The 26,272-nt window shown below is 36.7% G+C and overlaps 1 protein-coding gene across 3 annotated transcripts in view; it reads right to left on the minus strand.

Annotated features, from left to right (window-relative positions):
- LOC100258011 (uncharacterized) overlaps positions 1-26,272 on the minus strand; it is a 107,332-nt gene that overhangs the window by 3,251 nt on the left and 77,809 nt on the right. For 2 of the 3 annotated variants that reach the window (XR_009465631.1, XM_019219923.2), the window contains exons 37-59: positions 24,390-24,685; positions 24,136-24,220; positions 22,292-22,999; positions 21,854-22,172; positions 21,523-21,681; positions 21,264-21,427; positions 20,968-21,148; positions 20,597-20,866; positions 20,298-20,504; positions 19,205-19,259; positions 18,398-18,528; positions 17,762-18,277; positions 16,883-17,653; positions 16,701-16,777; positions 15,469-15,922; positions 15,255-15,341; positions 14,102-14,257; positions 13,704-13,888; positions 12,787-13,317; positions 12,436-12,613; positions 12,196-12,338; positions 11,966-12,092; positions 779-1,000 (exon numbers count right to left, since the gene is read on the minus strand). Coding sequence is in view for 1 of the 3 variants with exons in the window: in XM_019219923.2 (XP_019075468.1) it covers positions 779-1,000; positions 11,966-12,092; positions 12,196-12,338; positions 12,436-12,613; positions 12,787-13,317; positions 13,704-13,888; positions 14,102-14,257; positions 15,255-15,341; positions 15,469-15,922; positions 16,701-16,777; positions 16,883-17,653; positions 17,762-18,277; positions 18,398-18,528; positions 19,205-19,259; positions 20,298-20,504; positions 20,597-20,866; positions 20,968-21,148; positions 21,264-21,427; positions 21,523-21,681; positions 21,854-22,172; positions 22,292-22,999; positions 24,136-24,220; positions 24,390-24,685 (6,022 nt within the window). In the remaining 2 variants the exon portion in view is untranslated. The remainder of the gene's footprint in view (positions 1-778; positions 1,001-11,965; positions 12,093-12,195; positions 12,339-12,435; positions 12,614-12,786; positions 13,318-13,703; positions 13,889-14,101; positions 14,258-15,254; positions 15,342-15,468; positions 15,923-16,700; positions 16,778-16,882; positions 17,654-17,761; positions 18,278-18,397; positions 18,529-19,204; positions 19,260-20,297; positions 20,505-20,596; positions 20,867-20,967; positions 21,149-21,263; positions 21,428-21,522; positions 21,682-21,853; positions 22,173-22,291; positions 23,000-24,135; positions 24,221-24,389; positions 24,686-26,272) is intronic. The other variant, XR_009465632.1, reaches the window with a different exon arrangement.

Raw genomic sequence — 26,272 nt, forward strand, 5'->3', positions numbered from 1 at the left:
AGTTACTAATTTTCTTGAAAGCTTAAGCTATTGGAATTTGGGTCCACAATGTTATCATGCTCCAATAATGCATTGTTTATTTATTATTTTTTACGTAATTTTTAGGAAGTACCTATTTCTCACATGCGAATACCAGACCACCATATTTTCCAAATATCTAAGATGGCAAAAAGATCTCAAGCTGAGGAAATCGAACTGTTTCAGTGGAAGAATCAAGGACTCAGGGAAATTATCCTTAACCGCATTACCATTAAATTTTACTTTTCTACAGATTTAACAGAAACAAGAAAATACATGTTTTTATCTCTTCTCTCTCTCTTTTTATTTTTAATTTTTAATTTTTATTTATTTATTTTTATGAGACACACACACATACACAGATGCACCAGATAGCCATATTTCTCTGAGCTAAGGAGGTTGAACTTGTCTTAGTGCCAAAATCAAGGACTGGAAAGTCAACCCTCGCTGCATGTATTACTATTAGTTTCCACTTTTCTACAGATTTAACACAGACAAAAGACTTAGGTTTTTATCTCAATGAATAAAATGGACCATTAAATGTTACATAATTATCTTTAAATATTTTCCTGCAAGAAAGAATAGATAGTAGGTGAAACACCACTAGTTGTCTCAACCTTAAAACCTGTGCCAAATGCGTCTTAAGTAGTTGATACATGGTCCATACAGTTCATATTATACAGATTTGCCAACATGCAGAAAGTGGTCAATCTTCGACATCTATATGAAAGATTAATCTAAGTGAAATATTACGACAAACCTGTCTCTGCCTGTTTTGTATGAACTTCTTATCCATAGATAAGGCTGCCACACCTTTGCTCATATGTCCTAGAGCACTGCTTGCATTACCCAGTATATCAACGCCAGACAGCAGTTGAAGTGGCTGGCTAAGAAGATCCTTTTGAATGTTTGAGATAGCATTACTAATAAGAGCACTCTGTCGCATGCATACATTCTCATGAAATCTTTGATTTATCCTGATCTGATTTCACATTGAAAAGATGAATATTCAATAATGCAATTAGTTTCTCTTATAATCTGAAAAATGCATGACACGCAGAATAAAAGTTACAATCTCTTAGTAGTCCATCAAGAAAAGAAAAGGAAAAAAGAAAAGAAAACTTTAAGAGCCACTTTGTCCCTGACTTGAATGTCTGATCATTAAAAGGCAAAACTATAGTTTCATGAGCTAAACAACATACTAGAACTAGTTTATTTCAAGCAATAAAGCTTCATCCCAACAGGTATGAGATGCTCAAGCAGTTAGCCCAGTGGATGTCCAACCAGATGTAGAGCTAGTTTGGTATTACTGCAACTTTTAGGAAAATCACTTTTAGTGGTATTAAAGAAAAATCATTTGTGACAAAAGTAGTTAAGCGTTTGACAAACTACGGTTTTAAAACTAACATTTAAACAATCTTTTCATAATCGTAAAATTATTGGGTCATGATTTATTGACACTGTTAGATAGTGTACAGTTATTTCAGTTATTTACTTTTCCTTTTTTTTCCTTATTGTATTGTGGGTCCCACTAACATGTATATATATACCCAAGTCCAATGTGTATTATTAACAGTTTTTCAATAACAAAAATTAGGGATTCTCCCTTTTCTCTCTTTTCACATGGTATCAGAGCCTAGGGAGAAAAAAACCCTAATTATTTTCGGTTTATCCGTGAATCAATTTTGGGAAATCTTTCAGTGACCGTGTCTCATTCTGGTCACCTTTCCCATCTCCTAAAGCTTTCCGATCAACTGTATCATTGTCAGAAAACCCTCACCGCCTGCGACTTTTCTGGCAACTTTTTCCGACGAAGTCCTTTTCCGACACCGACCATACCATCAAGTGCGCAAGGAGGAGATCTTCAAGTTTTGTCAAAGCACCGGAGGGAGATTCTCAGCCACGTGTCGGCCACGCGCGTTTCTTCTCGGTGACTTGAACCTCACGCGCCGGCACGTGAGGTTGCGTGGAGCACTTTCCGGCCATGCGCTTCCACCTTCAGCCTTGCTTGACGCCATCTAACCACCCTCCATCTGTGCTTGTGCCATCCGAGCCCTACAAGTGCATTTTTTGGGGTTTTTTGTCTCCGCCGGCCCTCTAAACAGCCTTTCTGGCGACCTTCGGTGACTTCCTCTCCACCCCAAGCCCTACACGTGTCTTAGGAAGTGTTCTTCAACCCTTCCAGTAGTGCCACATTTGTTTTTCTTTACTATTTGGTCTCTCACAGCCGCGGATCCTTGGTTTTTCTTCTTTCAACCGCGATCTGAAGCCGTATTAGGGCTTTCTTTGATCCAAACATATTTCGTTCTCCAGATAAGTAGATACGACTACTAAAAGTTCCATTTTTTCCTCTGTCATATCTGGATCTCCTATGATTACTTTGGAGAAATTGGTTGGCAGTGAAAATTATTTGTCCCGGTCTGCCTCTGTGAAGCTTTGGTTTATGGGTCAAGGTTATGAGGATCACCTTGTTAGATAGGAGGCGGATATCCCTGAGGTTGACAAAGTACAATGGAGGAAGATAGATGCACAATTATGTAGTGTGTTATGTCAATCAGTTGATCCTAAGATTCCGCTTCATCTTCGGGCTTACAAAACATGCTTTAAATTTTGGAATCAGGCGAAAGGGCTATACACGAATGATATCCAACGTCTTTATAAGCTGACTTCTTCCATTGTCAATGTCAGACAACAAGACATGGATTTATCTACTTATATTGGCCAGATTGCCTCTCTTAAGGAGGAATTCTTGACCTTGATGCCTCTTACTACAGATGTTGGGGATCAACGAATACAGATTGACAAGTTCTTCATGGTTCTTACGCTTATTGGCCTCTGTCTAGATCTTGAGACCGTCCGCGATCAGATTCTTAGCAGTTCCTCCGTTCCATCCTTGGATGATGTGTTTGCTCGCCTCCTCCATATCTCCTCAACTCAGACTTTGCCATCTGATAACACTTCAGATTCTTCTGTGTTAGTTTCTCAAACTAACTCTCGAGGAGGACGCAGTGGTAACCGAGGTAGAGGCCAACATCCTCATTGCACCTATTGCAATAAGCTTGGCAACACTCGTGATCGGTGTTATCAGTTACATGGGCGGCCTCCCCGCAGTGCCCACGTGGCCAAGTCATATGATCCTCAGCCGCCTCAGCCTCCCAGTTCCTCCACATCTCAGGGTATTTCCCTAACTGACAGTGAGTATGATGACTATCTCCGCTATCAGGCCACCAAGTCAGCTTCTGTTGCTTCTGTTGCCCAGATTGGTAATGCTTTTACTTGTCTTACCCACACATCTTCTCTTGGACCTAGGATTCTAGATTCTGGCACTTCTGATCACATATCTGGCAATAAGGATCTTTTCTCTTCTATTACTACTACCTCTGCCTTACCTACTGTTACTTTAGCTAATGGTTCCCAAACTATGGCTAAAGGTTTTGGTTTAGCTCATCCTCTCCCTTCCCTACCTCTCCATCCTATCCTTTATGCCCCTGAGTGTCCTTTTAATCTTATTTCCATCAGCAAAATAACTCGCACTCTTAACTATTCCATCACTTTCTCTGATAAATTTGTGACCTTGCAGGACCGGAGCACGGGGAAGACGATTGGCATAGGACGTGAGTTTTAAGGCCTCTATCACCTCACCTCGCCTTCAACTTCTGCAGTTTGCATTTCCACTGATGCTCCCCTCCTCATCCACAGTTGCCTGGGCCACCCTAGTCTATCCAAGTTCCAGAAAATGGTCCTTCGTTTTTCATCTTTGTCGTCGCTTGCGTGTGAGTCCTGTCAACTTGGGAAACATACTCGTGTCTCGTTCCCAAAGCGTTTGAATAATCGGGCAAAGTCTCCTTTTGAACTTGTCCACATTGATGCTTGGGGTCCTTGTCGGACCGCGTCTATTTTAGGATTTTAGTATTTTGTCACTTTCATTGATGACTATTCTCGATGTACTTGGTTATTTTTAATGAAAAATTAAGTTGAGTTATTCTCTATTTTCCAGAAATTTTATGTTGAAATCCAAACCCAGTTCAATATTTCTATTCGTGTGTTACGTAGTGACAATGCCAGGGAATATTTTTCTGCACCATTTACTTCATTTATGTCTCAACATGGGATCCTTCATCAGTCTTCTTGTACTCATACTCCTTAACAAAATGGGGTAGCTGAACGTAAGAATCGACATCTTGTTGAGACAGCTCGTACTTTCCTTCTCTATGGTAATGTTCCTTTTCGTTTTTGGGGGGACGCTGTTCTTACAGCATGTTATTTGATTAATCATATGCCCTCATCTGTATTACACGATCAGATTCCTCATTCCATTCTTTTCCCTGACCAACCATTTTATTTCCTTCCTCCTCGTGTTTTTTGTTATACTTGCTTTGTTCATATTCTCACTCTTAGACAGGACAAACTTTCTGCCAAAGCCACAAAATGCATCTTCGTGGGATACTCCAAACTTCAAAAGGGTTAGTTGTTATTCCTCTGAGACTCATCACTACTTTCTCTCCGCTAATATCACCTTTTTTGAGGACTCACCATTCTTCTCCACCTCTGAGACTCTTCCTGTTTTTGAAGTCTTACCCCTTCCCATTATCTCCCCACCTGATGCAATGCCTTCTCGCCCACTTCAGGTTTATCATCATCGTCATCGTGTCGCTGTTCCTCCTTCTTTGGTCGAGGTACCTGCTGGCTCACTTCCTATCCCTTCGGCTTCTCCTGCCCCGGCTCTGCCTCCTTCTACTGACTTACCCATTGCTCTTCGGAAAGGTAATCGATCTACTCGTAATCCTCATCCCATTTACACTTTTTTGAGTTACCATCGATTATCTTCACCCTATTCTGCATTTGTTTCTGCTATATCTTCTGTTTCTCTTCCCAAGAGCACCCCTGAGGCTCTTTCCCATCCAGGTTGGCGACAAGCAATGGTAGACGAAATGGCTGCTTTACACTCCAATGACACTTGGGATCTTGTTGATTTACCCTCTGGTAAATCTACAGTTGATTGTCGTTGGGTCTACACAGTTAAGGTTGGCCCTGATGGTCAGGTTGATCGCCTTAAGGTCCGCTTAGTTGCTGAAGGCTATACTTAGGTTTATGGTTCTGATTATGGTGACAGTTTCTCTCCTGTTGCCAAGATAGCTTCTGTTCGTCTATTGCTCTCCATGGCTGCTATGCGTTCTTGGCCTCTTTATCAGTTAGATATTAAAAATGATTTCCTTCATGGGGATCTTGCTGAGGAAGTTTATATGGAGCAACCACCTGGTTTTGTTGCTCAGGGGGAGTCTGGTTTAGTGTGCAGGTTACGGCGTTCTCTATATGGCTTGAAACAATCTCCTCGAGCATGGTTTAGCCGTTTTAGTTCTGTTGTTCAGGAGTTTGGCATGTTTCGCAGTACAACAGACCATTCCGTTTTTTATCATCATAACTCTTTGGGGTAGTGTATTTATCTGGTAGTTTATGTGGACAACATCGTCATTACAGGTAGTGATCAGAACGGTATTCAGAAACTAAAGCAACACCTTTTCACCCACTTTCAGACTAAAGACTTGGAGAAACTCAAGTATTTCTTAGGGATTGAGATAACTCAATCCAGTTCCGGTGTGGTTCTTTCCCAAAGGAAGTATGCTTTAGACATCTTGGAAGAAACTGATATGTTAGACTGTAAACTGGTAGACACTCCTATGGATCTAAATGTCAAACTTATACCAGGACAGGGGGAGCCTTTAGGAGATCCTGGGAGATATCGGCGACTTGTAGGTAAACTGAACTACCTCACCATTACTCATCTAGACATTTCTTTTCCTGTGAGTGTTGTTAGTCAATTCCTACAGTCACCATGTGATAGCCATTGGGATGCTGTAATCCACATTCTTCGATATATCAAAAGCACACCAGGCCAAGGTGTGTTGTACGAGAACAGAGGTCATACCCAGGTTGTTGGTTACACAGATGTAGATTGAGCTAGCTCACCCACAGATAGACGTTCCACTTCCGGGTATTGTGTTTTTATTGGAGGTAACCTAATATCCTGGAAGAGTAAGAAACAAGATGTAGTGGCCAGATCTAGTGCTAAAGCCGAGTATCAAGCTATGGCTCTGGCAACATGTGAACTCATATGGCTGAAACATGTTCTTCGAGAGTTGAGATTTGGAAAGGATGAACAGATGAAACTTATCTGTGACAACCAAGCCGCTTTGCATATTGCATCCAATCCAGTCTTCCATGAAAGGACCAAACACATTGAAGTTGACTGTCACTTTATTAGAGAGAAGATCACATCAGGATGTGTGGCGACTAGTTTTGTCAATTCAAATGATCAACTAACAGATATTTTTATTAAATCTCTCAGAGATCCTAGAATTAAATACATTTGTAACAAGTTTGGTGCATATAACATATATGCTCCAACTTGAGGGGGAGTGTTAAATAGTGTACAATTATTTCAGTTATTTACTTTTCCTTTTCTTTCCTTATTGTATTGTGGGTCCCACTAACATGTATATATATACCCAAGTCCAATGTGTATTATTAACAGTTTTTCAATAACAAAAATTAGGGATTCTCCCTTTTCTCTCTTTTCACAGACATTATAAATATATAGCTTATATATCATTAGAATTTAAAAACTTAAAAACATATTTCAATTTTTTTATCTTTAACGTGAAGAAATTAAATCATGATAATGAGGTTTTTTTCTATCCAAAGACTAAAAAGGGAGTTTGTTTGCTTTCTATGGTCTAAGTCAAAGTTGTTTGTAAATGATTGTCCATTGACTTTAGTAGGTTTTTTTGAAGGGTTGGGTACGCGTTCAGGTTTTTCCTGTACTCTTTTGGTTGAGTTTTGGTGGTGAAGGGAGGTTTGTTTTCTTTTATACCTATGTTGTTTTTTCAGCGGCTCTTTTTTTATTTAATATTATTAAATAATACAAATATAACATTTAACCATTAAGAAGATATATCCAAGAGTCAAAATTTTATTATTTAAATTTAGTCACATTTCAACAACTATATATTTATTATTTTATTATCTTAAAAATTATTATGTATTGAATCAATATTATTTTCATGGTTATCATCTTACAATTGGATAAATTAATTTATCCTAGTTTTTAAATAGTTTATTTAATTAATTTAAACCATAATATGTTAAGAAAGCTACATTGGTTGAGTGCTAACATTGCTCTTATTTTTAAGAGAGGCTTGGGTTCAAACCTAAGCTCTTGCATGCACTCAAAAAACCAAAAAAAAAAAGGGCAGTTTGACCAGTTGATTGCTGGTAAACATTGTCGAATGAGTCAGTCCATTCATAATTAGAAAAAGAAGAAAAAAGATTGAGTAGGTTTTGAAAGAATTAGCTGAGAGAGCAGGTTCGATAGTCCAACAAGCCAATCCAACTGCTAGGTTAATTATGATTTGATTGGCTAATTCCTGATTTTTGTACAATTTTTCTAGTTTATTATTCTATTTAGGAAAGCTTAGATTAAGAAAAATAAAAAATATAAGTCAATTGTGAACATTTGTTTTCCTTTTTCTGTTGTATCCTAAGCTGTAAATATTCCTTTGTAATTACCAAAATCAATAAGAGTGTTTTTTTCACACAATTTCCTCTGCTCTTCAAAATGCTATCAAAGCGGTGTTTGATTCATGTGATGCTGGAAATTTCATGATAATGTCTTGGTTGCTGAATTCTATGCAACCAGAGATTGGTAAAACTTATTTTTTTCTCTTAACAATGAAGGAGATATGGGATCCTAGTGCTCAGATGTATTTCAATATGGGAGAGTTTTGTGCAGATCTATGACTTAAAAAGTAGAATCCATGACACTAAGCAACAAGAGTTCTTATAATAAGCGAGTCATACAAAGGAGACATGTTGGGCAAAAAGGGGATAAATTGGCTTACAAGAATAACAAGACGTTTCAGAGTGCTATGGAAGTTGAACAAGAAGAATAATCCTCCCCCTTATCTACTTCAAAGGGGGCCCCATTCTCAAAGGAATAATTTGACCTCTGGTACAAAATGTAGGACAAGTATCTGAGGTGCCTTCTTCTTCCTGTGCTGTTGCACAATAAGGTAATATCTACTCTGCTCTTACAATTTCTAGTCTTCCTTCAAGACTTTGGATAATTGATTTAGGGGCTCCGGATCACATGGCCAATGATTCCACTTCTTTTCTAGCCTAGTTTTCATGTTTACAAAGCAATGCTGAAGAAAGAGAAGGGTTGTACTATCTGGAAGTCAACAGAACATCTATCTGAGCATATCATAGTGGAAAATGTGAAGAACAAGTGAAAGAAATCTGACTGCATCACCTAAGACATGGTCATCTGAGTTCCATGTCCTTAAAAACTTTATATCTCATTCTTTGCTCTAGTCTATATCTTTCCAAATTAAAAGTTGTGAATTGGCAAAAAATCATTATGTGTCTTTTTTCTTTAAATAATAAAAGATCTTTGATTCCTTTCTCCTTGGTTGATAGTGATGCTTAGGTTTCATCAGGTTTTATCTAGAGTAACCTCTCTCTCAGGTTATAAATGGTTTGCTGCTTCAAAAATAAGTCTGAAATTTTTTTCCACTGTCAAAAATTTCCAAGACATAATTTGTGGAAATTCTCTCTTTACTAGTCTTGATTTCTTGCTGTTTTATAGCAGTTATGTGTTATTTTAGTCAAGTTTTGTATCCCATAATAAGGAGGAGATTCGGGTTGTCTGTTACCCAATCTCATCTATAACCTGTGAACAACACTAAAGAAGGAAGTTCCAAGATTTAAGGTGTGTAAGTTAGAGAACAAAATGGCAATGTCATGGTTAATCAACTCTATGAATAATGATACAGAAGAGAATTTTTTGTTCTATGTAACAGCGAAGGAGATATGGGATACAACTAAGGAGACCTATTTGAACAACAAAAACAGGTTGGAGTTGTTCGAGATGGAAAGCATCCTTCATGACCTATGCCAAGGAGATTTATCTGTCACCTAATGCTTTAACATGCTCACTCGATATTGGCAACAGTTGGACATTGTTTGAACATGATTAGGATTGTCCAGAAGATGAGATCAAGTCTAAGACCATTGACAAGAAAAAAATATTTAAGCTTTTATTGGGACTCAACAAGAATCTAGATGAAGTACAAGGAAGAATATTGGGAACGAAGCCTCTTCCCAACATCTGGGAAGCCTTCTCAGAAGTCCCTAGAGAAGAAAGCAGAAAGAAAGTGATGATGGGATCCCAAAACAGCACTCCAGCCATAGAAAGCTCAGCCCTTGCTGCTTGAGGAGTCCAATATCACTTTAATGATAATCGACAAAGGAAAGGAAGACCATAGTGCCACCACTGTTGAAAACCTGGTCACAACAAGGAGGAACCAACAGATAAGAATTAAGATCCCTTTCTGGAAGATTCATGACAAACCAACAGATTGGAAGCCAACACATCCTTCAAATGACAGAGAAAGTCATAGCAATCTAGCCTCAGTTGATGAGAATTCTACAACAATGGAACCAGGTCCTTTCAGCAAAGAACAAATGGAACTCTTACAAAAGATGTTCAATCAGTCACAACAAAGTCATGTCACCTCTGTTATTGGATTCAGATCCCTTGCACAGAAAGGTAATTTCTGAGCACCTTAAAAGTAAAAAGAGAGACACTAAGTCCATGGTTTGTGGACTTAGGAGCATTAGATCACATGACTGGAGATGCCAATATTTTTCATAAGTACAACCCATGTTGTGAGAATTTTACCATCCAAATTATTGATGAATCTCTCTCAAAGGTGTCTGATACAAGTTTTGTTATTATGTCAAAGAACCTAACTCTTGATTGTGTACTCTTAGATTCAAATTTGGATTGCAATCTGCTATTTATTAACAAACTCACTCGAGAACTAAAATGTGTTGCTAAATTCTTCCCAAACTATTGTGAATTTTAGGACTTGGATTTGGAAAGACAATTGACAATGCTAAGATGTATTCGGGACTCTATCTCCTCAAAGTTAATGATTATCCTGAAAGATAAACTCAAAAGGCAAGTTGTGTTTCTTTAAAAAATTAGTTTGAGAAATGTTCCCTTTCAGTTGTTAGTTCTAATATGATAATGCAATCATGTTATGGCACTATTGATTGGGTCACCCAAGCTTCTAGTATCTTGAAAAACTTTTTCCTTCATTATTCAACAATAAGGGTTCTAAGTTTTTTTAGTGTGAGATTTTTCAATTATCCAAACATGTTCACAATTCTTATCCAAATCAATCATACAATCATCTCATCCTTTTTCAATGATTCATAGTGATATTTAGGGACCCTCCAGGGTCAATAACGTTACAGGTACTAGATGGTTTGTATCTTTTGTGGATGATCACATCAAAATTACTTGGATATTCCTCATAAAGGAAAAATCCGAAGTAGATTAGAATTTCAAAAACTTTAACAACAAGATTCAGACCCAATTTCAAGCCAAAATGCAAGTTTTGAGAAGTGACAATGCCAGAGAGTACTTCAAATCTATCCTTGGTACTTATCTATTAAGTGATGACATAGTGCATCAAAGTTCATATGTTGACGCTCAATAAAATGAAGTTTTAGAGAGAAAAAATAGACATCTCCTAGAAGTTGCTAGATCACTTATGTTCTCCACTCACATTCAAAAATATATCTAAGGCGAGGCTATTCTTACATCAGCTTATCACATCAATAGAATGCCCACTTGAATCTTAAAACATCAATACGTTGATAGTGATGTTTAGGTTTCATCTAGAGTGGCTTCTCTCTCAGGTTATATATGGTTTGCCACTTTTATAGATGATTGTACTAAGGTCACTTGGGTTTATTTTCTCAAAAATAACTTTGAAGTTTTTTTCACTTTCAAAAATTTCCATAACATGATTTTTGGAAATCCATCTCTTTATTAGTCTTGATTTCTTGGTGTTTTATGGTTGTTGAGTGTTATTTTAGTTAAGTTTTGTATACCATAATAAGGAGGAGATTTGGGTGGTCTATTACTCAATCTCATCTCTAATTTAGTTTCCTAGTTTAGTGGTGAGATTTTCTCCGTTAGGTTAGTGGGCGCATCCCTTGAAAAATGGCAAATATGTTGTTGCCTCTTCCTCTATATCTTTTTTTGGTGTAATTCCTTCTTTTTTGAATTAATGAAGAGAATTCATATTTTTTCTCATATTACTTGATTTGACGCCAAACTACTAATTCTCAAATTAGAGAATGGTGGGATGGGGAGGGAATATTTCAATAATGTTGTTAGATCATATTTTTTTGAAAATAGAATAATCCATCAAATTTCTTGTATGAATACATCACAACAAAATGAAGTGATAGAGAGAAAAAATAGACATCTTCTTGAGGTTGTTGGGGCTTTGATGTTTATAAAAAATGTTACTAAAGATTTTTGGGGTGACATTATTCTACCATTGCATAATTCATAAATCATATGCCTTAAAAATTCTTAACCCCACTATTCCTATTGATACCTTGCGATTGTTTTAATCAATATAAGGATTTCTTTGGGTGATTGCTTGAGAATCAGTCTTTATTTACTCTATTAAACACATTAGTCATAAAAAAAAATAATGGTAAAGAGTGATTTTAAGAGTCATTCCAACCTAGGCTACAACAATACAAAGTGGCTCACAAGCAAGGTTGTGAACCCACTTCATACCACCGTAGAATACCATGCTTAGAAGCATATTTATCAACGGCAAAAGTTGAATGAGGATGAGAAAATTGGGTACTAAAATCGTTAGCTCAAATCAGTTTTTGAGCAAGTGATCTCTTAGGAGCAATTCATCAAATGGAGGGGCAGATTCCCCAGCATGCATTGCTTGTTCTCAAATGCCCTCAGGTGTGGTCCTTCAGGCTCAGTCAGAAAGTTTGAAGATCAAACTTAAAAGAAAAGAAAGATCTCAAAAGAAACCATAAAAAAAATAATCATAATACTTACAGGCATATTTTCCATGTTCCCCAATGCAGTCATCAATGATGACCAAAACCCAAGTACACCTCTTGGCCGTTGACTTGGTGACATAGCCATCGATACTCTGAGTCGGACTTCCGAGATGTTAAGAACTCTGTCATTCGATGTATAATGTTAATGGGTAAATTTTCAAAAAATCATATGCACAGAAAAAATCAAAATTTGAAAGCCAAATTTCAAAACAGGTTGTTGCATACCCAATTTGAATGATTGGATCAACCGAAACAGCAGTGGTCTGAGAATCATATAATCTATTGAGATTAACCTGCTGGATCATCTCATGAAGGCGCCAAATTATTGGTTCATGAATGTTTATCAAGAAGGCAGAATTTTCAGGTCCCTAATTGGAAGCAATCAGCATGGATATTGTTAGTAAGAATGGACACAAAGAATTTTTTTTTTTTTTTTGCACAATAGTCAAAGTTTTGCATACTCACATGGAAACCAATATATGGATAGACACATAAATCCAATGACCCATTTGATTGCAGCGTCATGGAAAATTTGAGGATGTAATCTGTCTCATCTCCAACTCTCTGTGGTCTAAAGAGAACAGGCATCGGAGTTAATGGTAACTGGTTATCCACTTGAATTCCAAGCATTCTCAATTTAAACCTGTGATACAAAAGAATATGAAAATTTCCTGAATCAATTATTCTTAATTATCAGTTCCTATAATTAAAATAGAAGATCTAATAACTTCGTCAAAGACATACTTCTATACAGATCAACCAATTTGTCCAAGTTGTTCCTTCAGCCATAAAGTAGTTATTGAAAGGAAATCTTACCTACTGATTCCAGAGCCCAAGCCCGATGAATGTGAGAAAAGAAGATTCTGCACTGACAGGTACAATATCTCCTCAGGTGTATGGTCAATAATCGATAGTCCAAGCTCAGCAATCTCAACAATAACATGAAATTCACAGGTGGAAAGCGATTCTTGATGTTGATCACTTGTAGAAAACTGTAACAAAGATGGTGGAAGTCTTTCACTTGTAATTGCCAGAGGTTCATTTTCTGGCATCCAGTCACTAATCTTAATTACATTCATTTTCTCTTCCTTCAAAATAGTAACACGTAAAGCTTTGACAGGTGCACCTGACACATGGATGGGTTGGTGATCAAAAATCTCATCAATATTGTACTTTTCTGATTTCTTCAGGTCAGTCCCATCCACCAAGAGTTCCAACAACCGTTTTCTGCCAACGTCTTCCCATAAAAAAGAAGCAGCTGCATTAGGAGGAAGAGACCTCCAGGAATCACTTGCACCATCCACTTGTCGAAAGCGAATTGGTAAAAACATTGAATGGTTTTCAATCCTGTTAATTGAAGAGTTTTTAGTCACTTTTTCTCAAAGAATGAACATATATAAATAACCAAGTAAAATAAGATAGCAAAGAACTATTGATTAACTATTTCTAAATGTGACAGAATTTAGAAAGTATAATTATAGCTATAGTTTTCAGCATATCCCATGAACTAATTTCTAAATGAATCCTTACAGTTCATCAATTCATACTATTTTGAGAAAAATTCAGCAGCATTTAATGCTTCAGTAGAATTATCATAGATGTTTTATGCTAGAAGATATTTGTGTGAGGACGTGTGTTTTTTTTCTCCAAACCCTTCAAGGTTGCACAATTGAAACAGAAAGGAACAAATAGAATAACTGTTACAAGAAAATAATATGGGAATACAGTTAAACCTGTAAGGGCTTGATGATGAATTGGGACGGAAAATAACTTCATAGTGTGAGCTTTTTGTTCCACTTCTTACTTCTACTCTTAAATTTGCTTTTTCACTTCCAGTATCTTTCTTTAAGGAAATGCACATCACACCTTCAGTATCGATACTAAATGGATAGCTCCACTTGTAACCATCCAACCGTAACTGAAAAGAGAAATAAACTCCCCACATAAGTCACAGAAAATACATTCTTCATATCTAAAGCCAAACTATTTATTGGAAATGAAGAAAGAGAATGAAAAATAAATAAAAATGACAGTAGGAATTCTCATATCCCATTTTTGAAGGATCTCATCTTTATAATTATCCATAGCTGCTGCATCCAGTTAATAGTAAGGACAGTTCATCTGCACTGACCTTCAGCAATTCAACTTTGGCAGAGGTCAGCCATCCAAAGGTTTTTGGAGGATCAGTGGTATGAATCCACTCCTCTGACTGAGAATAACACTGCTGCAAGCAGAGACTGCAACCAACCCTATTAATGAACAAGGTATGTGGCTGGAAATGAACAACCTGCATATAAATCAGTTTAGGAATTGTTAATTAGTGTCAAAAGTATCATATCAGTGAAGATTAAGAAAAAAAAAACTGACTTCACTGTCCAGTGAAATCTGTAGTTACATTATCCAAATGCAAATCCTACCCCCTTTGTGGACACTCCACATGTAAGTTTCCTTTCTTCTCTTACATTGCTGACATAAGAGCCAGTCATTTGATTTTCCCACAAGACTAAATTGGAGAATGATTTGTCATCTTCTGTGGATTTTTATTCTGAAAAGTTAGGTTGGATCTTGTAACAGTGCAGATATAACACCTAAGGAAGTTCATTTTCTAAAAGAGTGCATTAGCCTTTGACTGCTTCGAATTTTCTTTTTTCTCTCAGTTTTCTCTCTTTTAAAGACATGTGGCATGTTGATCTTGACACATAAGACCATAGAAAAGAATTGTGTCATATTGCAGTCTTGTATTCTATTTATATTGCTGAAAGATGCTTCCCAATATTGCTCCCAAGCTACTCTGATCAAAAAAATATATTGCTCCCAAGTTAAGAGTAAGAAGGATGTGGCATAATCTTAGTGTTGAGAGTAAGTATTTCTGGTCTTTAATTCATTGACTGTACTTTGAAAGTAACTTAAAAGAATGAAGCTTTGAGTGATAAAAGGAACATTTGTACAAACTTGTATTGGTTATTCAACAAAATTAATAAGGAAAATGTGGGCTACAATTCAGTTCATATAACAAAAATATTAAGAAGGAATAACAGGATTTAAAGCTGAAATCTTGTTTCCAGTGATTATTGCTATGATGTACAAGGATAATGAATGATTAGGGTTTGATATAAATTCTGCTCTAAAGCTGATTATCATGAAATGAAATCTGCTTCTCACATGAGAACCTCAATCACCAAAATGAAGAAGTTGATTATAAATAACAAATGAAGAAATTTCAATTCAGTGTCATGCATGACAGAACCTTAACCAGAGAGTGAGCCAAAATAGAAGAATTCAACCTTTGTTCTATCGGAGGTCATGTTCATTAGTGCTGAAAGCTTGTAGTAAGAGCCATCTGAATAAAATGCCTTGACATCAACCCTTCCCTGAAAGACAAGTCCACAAGATTTATCTTCAAATAACACACACACACACGTGCATGCATGTGCAAAGCCAAAACAAAAATAAATCCCAAGCCATCTTGAAGGAAAAATCACTGTCCATGAAAATCACCTTGTTTTCCAGCTCAAAAAGAGAAATCCCAGGACTGAAATTTTCAGAATGACGAATAGCAACAGAAATGCCAACCCTTGGGGACAGATGTGCTTCATTTCGAGATGGAAACAGATTAACCCCACTACGACCTGCATAGTCTTGAGGAGAAAGCATGCTGGGTGTTGGACTTGTGTCCTCGATCACTTCTAGTACTTGAATATTTTTCCTTCCACCAGGATGCCTCCTTTCCATTGAGTTCATAGGATTTTTCAGCGCTGTTTTTGCAGATCTAACTGCTCTAGAGAGCAAAAGGGAATCAACATCTGCATTGTCCACTGGTTCAATTTCTACAACTTGATATGCCAAAGATAGAGATGAATCATTACTGATCCAGTATGGAACAAAAAATCTTATGGTTTTGGGTGCAGCACTGCATTCTCCCATGTCACGTTCAATGCGCACACGCAATCTCCTATGGACAGAAAATTATATGGATTATGGATTGACAAAAGTAATGTTTGATTAAAGATGAATTATAATAAAGCAATGACTTATTTATCCGTAAAAGTAAAACTTCCAACAGAGTTATCCAGACAATTAGTTCTTAAACTTATCACCATGGAACAATTCACATTGCATAAAAAACTTATCATGGAGAAGAAAACATGGTAAATATTCATGTATCTCTCCCTCACCACCACTCTTCCATGCAATTCTTTAATTGCATGTGTATGTGTATGTGAAGAATGGATGTGCTAATTAATCATTTGAAGTTGGCATGGGACATTTTTGGGTATGAACCAAAGGAAGGTTTGGAGGGTTGCTCCATTATCTTTATTTTGGAAAGAGAGGAATTATAGAGCTTTTGAGAATGTGAGCACTCAGCTCATGGTACCACAGCTCATTCCTGAATTCTATGTTGCTTTGGTTTTGGAAATTCTTAGTTGTTGTCTCTGTCTATATTAGATCTTATTGATTGGTTGACACTTCTTAATGGAATGGACCTGTTTTTTGTTTCTCTCTTCTATTTCTTTGCCATTCGGGTGCCCTTTGTATTCCCCCATTGATGTTGGTGGGCCCCTTTTTCTTGAGGCACTGTTAATAATATTCTGTTTTTCTAAAAAATAATGCATTCATAGGGGAAACAAGAATTCAATATGGCCTTTTAGTTCCTAATTGAATTTAGGAACTCCAAGGCACCAAGGTGGCACAACATAGAACACCAAAGGAAAATACTGGGAAGCACAAACCTTTTACTTTGTTGGTGAACCATCCAAAAGGATGCAACATGCTCATTGGATGAAAGATCCAAAACAAGAATAGGGTCCTGCATGAAAAACAATGCTTGTCAAGTGAAACAGTTTCCACATCCATTGCTTTTAGACATGATGACTAAAAAGTAAGTTTAAGCATTTAGGACCAAGATTCTTACCTTCTCCAAAACCCAACCACCCTGAACAAACAATGAAAGATATATAGGTCTCTGGACATCAGCCGAATATATGTGTACACTCTTACGTGAAGAGATTATACCATGTTCTCGTTCAAGGCTATTCCCTTCTTTTGTTTTTTCCCAGATCGTGAATTCAGCTGGACAAGGAAGTCGGTTATCCAACTTTAGAGGAGAGTTGATAGATATTTTCCAATCATAGACAGGAGAATTTAGTTCTGTATGGAGAACTGAAGCATCTGCTCCAACACTAAACCAAAATAATTTGCTCCCAGTATCCGGACGACAACACAAAAGCATATCTTTCTTCTCAAGTTCATTCAACTTGAATGTAACAACGGCCATTTTATTTCCTTGTTTCATGGCATGGTCAGAACCTACAGAAACTGCTTGACTCCATGAGTATGAGGGTTGGGAATAATTAACACATGGCCGAACTTGTAAACAATGATCAGAATTCTTGGACATGCTTTTCCATGGTAAAATAGAAGAAGATCCAGGATTTATGACTGTGAAAACACTCATGTTATTTGTGCCTTGTTCAGTGACTTGCTCCCTCGTACGAATCCAACGCCTTCGACGGACAACATCAACAGCGGATTTTGTGCCTGACTTTAGGGAGGTTGGAGGCCATTTCAAACTGTGATAGTCAGGCCCATAGGCCCAGCCATCAACGTCAACGAACTGGGGTTTGTCAATAGTCCACCCTGACGCCCATTTCCATCCAGGGGGAAGAGGAGGTTCAAAGAAATCCTTCAAAATAAAGCAAGAGGAAGGTGAACAAACTGTTTATGGTAATAAAAAAATAATAATAAAACCTAGTCTTAGACAAATACAAAGCATAACTCTTTGTGCACTCACTTTTGATGAATATGAGAAGTCCCTAGTGCTCCAGTGCCCTGGATCATTAGTGGGAAAGCCATGCCACTTGTTACCCCAACCAGAGATTGACTGATAACGTTGGTTCTGAAAGACCTCTTCTACCACAATGTTACGACTTCTTGTTTCTGAAGAGGGATCACGACTATGAGGCATAGACATACTACATATGGATATATCCAATTTAACATCTGAATCATTAACAACTGTTGCAAGACTCCTGAAAATTGCATGCTTCTTGCCATTTTTCATGACAACTTCCACAGCAATAAAATCATCCTCTAATGTTTTGGGGATCACAGACAGGGGAAGCAATGACCTAAAGCTCTCCCATGTACCCTCTGGACCAAGCCCCACTCTGAAACCAACATCTCTATCAACTCTATTCTCATTTTCTGTATCTTCTTGAAAGTTTACAACTTTTTTACTTTCAAAATAAGATGTAGAAACTAACAAGCATCCAAGGTTACACATGTCTTCATCATTGCTAAGCTGACCCTAAGGAAAAGGATGATGATGACATTAGAAAATATGCAATTCACAGACGGAGTATACATACCTAGAATAGCATCAGAGAGAAAAAAAAAAGCACAAAGAAGGTGAAATAAATGGACGCACCCTTTTCTGCAGTGGATATGATACAATATTGTGATTATCATGTGGCTGATGCAGCATCCTCACTGAAGCCACTTTCTTCAGCATGATTTTACCATGTTCAATAGAAATAGAAAATGCACCAAGGACTTCACCTTTATTATCCAAAGGCCAATACAAACATATAAATGATCAGGTTCACCTCCAAATTATTCATAGTTCTGGAATTCAGATTGAATGAGAAAGCACAAAATGCTGACATAGTTTACTTCAAATAGCATGAAGAACTTTGAAGAAGATGCTGATCAACTTGGTGGGCATAACATTATAAAAAAGCATCCAATGCATGCACTTTTGATTCTAAAACTTGCCACTACATTTTTAAAGCAAGCATTTCTGGAGTAACAAATTCATGAATTAAAGCTGATTTATGACAATGTGCAACAATGATGGATCTCTTCAACAAAAGTTTCTGTAACTGATATTAACATAAAGGTGATTGATTAAATGTTAATTGAATCTCCCATGGAAAAGATCCAAGGGAAGGCATGAGGGTAAACATCTGCCTCCCAAATAACAGGTGCTTTTATCCTTACTTTATAGAAAACATACTGATCACCAACATAAGTGATCCATCACCCTTGAATCCTAGTGTTAACAATCATTTGCCTTGCCAAACAACCATTTTCATAGCATTTGGGCTAGGAAAATATAACTATTGCTCATCTCTTGCTCAGGAAAGAAAGATAAAAATAAAAAGAAGTACAAACTACAAAGTTTGAGTTAACAGACTCTTATGAATCTTTATATGGAAACAATTGTACCATGTACCTTTTCCTGCTTTTGCTGCAAGGTTTGTCACCTCCACTTCCAACCTAGCCAGCCCCTGCAATGATTATATATAAAGTATTTATTTTGATGTAATATTCATAATGTTGCTTACCAAATAATGATCCTAATGCTAACGCATATAGCAGATACTAGGTGAGACCAAAAACACTTGATGGAATGATTAGTGAGAGGTTTAGTTTTTGCTCTATCAAATGTATTGAAAGGAAAACAAATACAATTATCCAACAGGTGACTATTTCAGATTCACTCCTTCCCTTGGGCCAAAAAGAAATAGGAACAGCTAACCATGGAAGCAAGGTTCTGATTTAATTTGTTAACAGAAAATAGACATGATACTGAACCAACAGCCTTAGAAAACCAGAACCATAAGTCAAACATGCAGCTGTCTTTGGGCTCACCATTGCATGACGAAGGATTAGCAAGTCTCCTATCTTATGGGGTTTTTCTTTGATGGGCAAATAGGATTTAATTCAACATCCAGTGTCAATTCTTTCATGTGTGGCATACAGGCGGAATGGACATGGAGATATGACCACTGCATGCAAAGGATTATAGATCTGTGAGAGTTTGACACTGTTCCTTTTCTTTGAAGTCTAGATCAACAAACCAGGAAGCCAGTACATGGCAAAGAAAGGAGACATTTCCATGATTGACCCTGTTGGAGATCTCATGCTTCTGTGAGTTAGAAGTCATCCTATCACCTCCATATTTGGGTGAGACACATAGATCATGTTGGGAGTTAAAGTTTTCTTTCTAGACTTCTAGGGTCCTTGTACATGTACCCATTTTCACAACTAGCACTCAATGGAAGGTGAAGACACCACTCCAGAAGAATGCTTTGCTTAGTAACACTTCTTAGGAAGTAAAATATCTCTTTATTTTCTTTACTTGTTTTCTTTTAAGATTTTATAGTTACAAGTTAGAGTTTCGAGAAACATGCTCCTTCTAAACGATCAAAATATGTCTCCCATGTGCTTTGCATTACTTGAGAACGCCAGATGTAATGGTCTAAAACACCACATGGTGCCTCTAATAGAAGAAGGAAGATAAAGCAGTTAAAACCATGAAATACCTTTCGAGGAACTTCAAATATGAAAAGTTCATTCCACTTGGCAGTGCCTTCATCAAGATCATTAGTTTTGGAAACCAAAGGCTTGACACATTTTGTCCTTGCACTCTGAGGGAAAAGCTTTTGCTGATCTGTTGCCTGGCTATCAACAACAAGGCGCAAAGCACAGAAGAACTTATGGCTGTTACCATCATCAATAATAGGTAAACCCTGCAAAAAAAGTATAAAACTAATCTCTTTCAGGAAAACAGCAGCTGCATATTCAGGATAAGCTCCTAAAAAACTTAATCATATTTTATAACCTTAGCTTCCAAGATCTGTATGGCAACATAATAGCGTGCCTCCCTAAATTCATCTGCAACATTTAACCTATCTGAAAACCTTGGAGGTGGAATCCATACAGAAGCAGAGCCATCATGATGTAGCAGTTCAACTAAATCTGAATTTTGTTCAACCTTTTTCAGATACATATCACAACCAAGCTTATTTTCTATTATAACAGTCTGAAAATCATCTTCATCCAATGCAGAAAAATTTGAACCATCTCCATGTTTATGATGACTAGCAGCTTCCTGCAAAGACAGTGAGCAGTAAGGCACTTAAAACAGCGTCATTATAATAGATAATAGTTAATAGCTTGTGAAATATTAAAAATTTTGAAAGCACATTTGACCTCATTTAGCTTGGTTGCCTTCTGTTCAAGCTCTCTCTGTCTTCTCCATGAAACAACTGTCTCTACAAAAGCTTCAAGATTTGCAGCACTGACATTCACATTTAGGATGCTGGTAGCAGCAATTCGCACTCTCTTTCCAAGTCTTGATGGTGGATGTGCATTGGTATCATAAGTTTCAAACCTCCAAAAGAGAAGCAAAAGAATATTTAATGGATCTATCAGTAAAACTGATTCAACATAATAAAAACATAATGTATTAGACACCACATTATAATTAGAAAACACTCATAAATTACTTAAATATCCCATCAAATGGCTCAACAAGTGGCTCCCATGCTTCCAATTGTGTGTTAAAAGTTGATGCAGCGATTGAAGAAATTAGTACTGCATTCATTGCCTCCAGTCGACCATGAGTTGCAAGCTTAATGTTGGTGATTGTCGTGTCAAACAGTGGTGTCATCTGACATGATCCAAATTTATCAAATAATTACTAATGAAGGAGGGACTATCTCTATATCAAGGTCCAGGTTGTAATATTTCCCTTAGGACACATACCATTCCACATAAGCTGTCTAGAACTGTCAGGGAGAGGCATCTTAACTTCATTTCAGCAGTAATGTTCTCCCGTGTCTTTGGCTTTACAGAATCACCTATGGTGTAGGCCAATCTGCTTGATGGCTTTTTAGCATCAGAGCGTGCAAGGAAAGTGCAGGCCTGCATAAGCATAAAATACCCATAACCTTAATGTCTTAAGAGACATAAATTAAAAAAGATAATGTCAAATCTTAACACTTCAATACAGAACAATGTTCAAAATCGTAAATGAACAAAAGCACCAGTCTAATATACCAATTTCAGACAATGTTCAAACAAAATTCATTTTAACCTGGTTTTCAACTTTCCAAATGCTCCAGCACTGAGATGCCTTTGAACTTGAAGATCTTGAAATGGGCACCTCAAGAATATTAGCTGGGTTAACAAGATCCATCCTCGGGCAGCAAAATGAATCCATCTGGGGCGCTTCATATGTTTTGGAGACTATGCATCCAAGAGAAGCATAACCAGGGGGAGCAATTGGGTACCAAAAGAAAACTTCATCAACTCCTTTCCTCACAATGTGGGCAACTTTAGTGAACTGCACAGGCTTTGCAGAGATTTCAGGATTATCAGCCTTAAAAATTATACCTAGAGCAGGTGGTTCTAAGCTGATAGAAGAAAAACAAAAAAACAAAAAACAAAAACAAAAACAAATATTAATAGATACAAACTTTTATTTTATTAAAAAAAAAGAAACTAGTGGAATGGAACGTGCAAAAGATCTAACCCTTCGGTTATGCAATCACCCAGTATAGCATAACCAGGACGTGTTATAGGTCGCCATATGGAAAATGGTCGGCGGAGATCACTACCCTTGTCCCACCAGATTCTCTCGAAATTTGGAGTAGACATGTAACAATTATTTGCTCTTGAAATTGATCTGAGAATCTCCCATCCAGATGAAGTTGCACTCTGGTTACTTGCTTGCTGACTTCCATAATCATGGTCAATGGTCATATCAGAGGAAGACATTTTGGTGGAAGAGTGATGTCGGTTAGAATTCCATTGAACAAGCTGACTAAGATCACAACTATTGTTCTTGGGAGGGCATTCTCCAGAAGGATGGGCATAAAAGGATCCAAGAGCATTGTCCACGCGCCAGATGCTAAATCCAGATGAAAACTGAGGGTTTGAGGGGGCATTGAAGATACATTCTAAATATGTTGTGGATGTTACAAGATCAGAACGTATACAATAAACAATGTGACTTGGTGGTGGTTGGACCCCTGCATGCGCTACACATCCCAATGCTAAGTATCCTGGTGGTGCAACTGGCATCCAAAGAGAACAATCACTATCCATATCATAATTATCTTCACGTGCTTCCAATCCTTGGATACCCGAGAATAAACCAATGAGTTTGAAACCAAGGGGCTTCCGTACACGCTGATATGTGTTACTTACTGCCATTACTGCTTGAGAAGGAGGTATTGGGCTGAACAGACATTAAAGTTAACCAAAATTAACAAAACATAGCCAATTAACAAAATATAGCCTCTAAAGGATAAGAGAAATAGCAATTAGTAATAGCATTAGCATATAACAGGTTGTCCTCAAGCCTAAAAGTGTACAAGGGGAAAAGGGGAGAAAATTTAAAGGAAATTTTGTAAGATTCTCAAATTTAAAACATTATAATGAAGAAAGGAAAATAAAGTATGGTTATGCTACTAGGGTGAGAGCATGAACACAAAAATAATTCAGTAGTATACAAAAGCCAAAAAAAAAAAAATGGGAAAGGGGGAAGAAGAATAAGATGAAGAAGCTATTAGGAATAGAAGAAAAATGGATTTTCTTCACACTTGGATTCCTTGTTTGGCTAACTACATAGTGGAATAGTTACCCAAGTAGGGCCCTCATATTTAGACATTTTTGCAAGAGATTTCATGCTCCCTTGAATTGTAAATTCTAAACCTTCTTTAGTTATTTTGGTTGTTGTATTTCGCTTTCTTTGCTCTATATTGGTTTTGTAATTTGTCCTTTAAGGATAGCTCTTCCTTCTTGTACGTCTTGACTCATTTTTTATGAGTTGTCTCTAATCAGAAAAAGAAAAACTTATTTTGCAAAACCATATGACAAACATGCATATGTGAAAATTCCAAATTGGAGAGGGACTCATAAAGTACAGGCCAAAAGTAGTCATATTATATCCTGCATAGCACTGCCCTATGCAGAATATTCAAAGAAAAAGAAGCTGTGAGTATAACATTGACAAGAGAAAAACATCCCAAGAAACAACCAATTAATTGTTATAGTGATTGTGAGTACACTAGATTTTTTTTTTCCCTTCTCTTTTTCCAAAGACTGAAGACAGATCCTTCTGTCGTGTAAGATTAGACTGCAAATTCCTCAGAGTTCAGTACTGCTATATGACAATTTCACATGATTATGATTTACCACTGGAAACATATTCAAACAAAAAATAATAATAGTAATATAAGATAAAATAAAAGCCAACCAGTAGAGGACAATTTCTAGCAAACCAGAAGAGAATAGATAAGAAACTTGAATACTAGACTATTTCAAACATGATGGGATAAAAAGAAGTCATTTTAAGCTCTAAATATATTTTACCTAGATGTCACACAATCTCCCAATACAACATAATTTGAAGGAGCTCGGGGTCTCCAAAAGGTAAGGTTGTCACAGGGCCCATTTTCTGCATAACAGATAGCCAAATGCAAGTAGATTAGACAAAGAATAGCCTGAACATGGACAAAAATAGTCAAAAGATAATCATTAACAACTACTGGAACATATATGTATGTACGTATGTATAATTTCAGCTAGAAATAATGTTGTATTGCTCCAGTAAAAATGAGATAAACCTTTTGGGGACACCCAAACTCGGTCAAAGTTGGTACAAGGAGCTAGGGGATTGGCATTTCCAAATTGTAGCGCTGCAGTTGCCTGATTTTGCAAGTTAAGTACAAGAGATATGACACTAAGAGAAAGATGGATGCATATATCTGTTGCTACGAGAGATATATTTGTTTTATCTTTTACAGAAGTATATCCCCCTGAAATATCTACTGGATCAAGAACAGTAAGACCTGAACCAGCCTCAAGAGTTAGACCCTTCATAAGAGCCCGAATCCAGGTATCATTTTCTTTTGATGCATACCTGTTGAAAACATACAGTTTAAGGAGTTCAGTTGAATCAAATTCTTAGTTACCATTTGGAGGGAAATGAAAAAAGACTCTAAAAACCCATACTGTATATGTGGAAGAAAAAAAAAGAATGAAATCATAAATAGACAGGAATAGGAAGAAAAGGAAACAAGAAATATCACAAGGTATACTTGATCCTCTTATTAAGGTGGTTTGATATATACATTGTTTGCTCATCACTTAATAGCTCAAGTGTTTGAGTCAACTTGTGGTTCAACTTCAACATGATAATGGAGCATCTTTTTCCAGGATATTGGAAGTTGAAACCTCAAAACTGTTTATTTCCTCCATTTAATGCTCCTACATGAAAGTGAGAGGTGGATTGTTAAGGTGGCTTGATATACCTTGTCAGTCCAACACTTAATAGCCAAAGATTTTGGGTCAACTGGTAGCTTAATATATTTATTCTAACATAATACTTGAGATGATATCACCTTTACCACATGTATCATTCCAATAGTTTTCTTCTTCACAGATAGGCTTTCTTACTGCTGCAAGCCTAACTTGTGCTAACTACCCTTGTTCACCCATAAATTACCAATTAATAATGAATAGTAAAGCTCTGGTTGCCCCTTTTCACTAGGTTCGAAGGTGGAATTTGTTTTCCTCTTGTAGGTATTTAGTTTCTTTCTTTTTTCTTTCCGAAGATTGAAATATATTGTTTACATGAAATTTTATAGTTATATATTCAACAAAAGTTTTCAGTACAACAACATTGTGAAGTATCAACCAAAGTCTCAGTAATTTGCAAGGCCTATTGTTTACTTTTCTTTCAGCATCATGTGTGTGTGTGTGTGTGTATTTCAAAATGTTGCAATTTAAGATGAGTTCCTAGCGAAAAAAAATTAAGTTGGTAAGTTGTCCATATTTTCACACCTAGGATTTACATACACAACATATATCACTATCAAGGGTGAAGTTATTATTATTTATATTTAGATATTTCAATTTAGGCCAAGAGGTAGAGAATGAGATCTCAAACAACTTATTGGTCTTATGTTATATCTCAATATAGAGGAGGTGGATTCACAATCCACTACCTTGATCCACTTGGCTACATCCACCCCTCAACTATTCACATTACAAGAAATAATAAATTGAAAAAAAACAGAGCCTATATACTTCATTTTATTGATCCAACTGAGCCAACCATAAATTATTTGATTTTATTAGTTTTTTTCATTCTCTTAATTCTTAATTGAAGAAATAATTGGAAAATAAAACAGCGAGGACAATAATGAGTAATAACCCCAGTAAAGACTGGTACAATTCAATTCAACATTTTGTTCATTCAGGTTTTCTTGTATCGTAGCTCTATATTTAGATTAGGTTTATCTTTAGATGAACTACATTGCTAATATTAACCCCAAAAATGAAACAGTAGGTATGGTTAGTCTATGAACAGTCGACCATTGCACTGTAAAAATTGGATAGGTTCGATCTATGGTCATTGGTGTCATCATTATAACATTCACAATCATTTTGAGCTTCAAGTTTGTTTTTTTGTTTCTCGTAATTCCCAATAGTTCTTAACAAGGAC

The sequence above is a fragment of the Vitis vinifera genome, chromosome 5 (assembly GCF_030704535.1).
Source record: "Vitis vinifera cultivar Pinot Noir 40024 chromosome 5, ASM3070453v1".
Lineage (NCBI taxonomy): Eukaryota > Viridiplantae > Streptophyta > Magnoliopsida > Vitales > Vitaceae > Vitis > Vitis vinifera.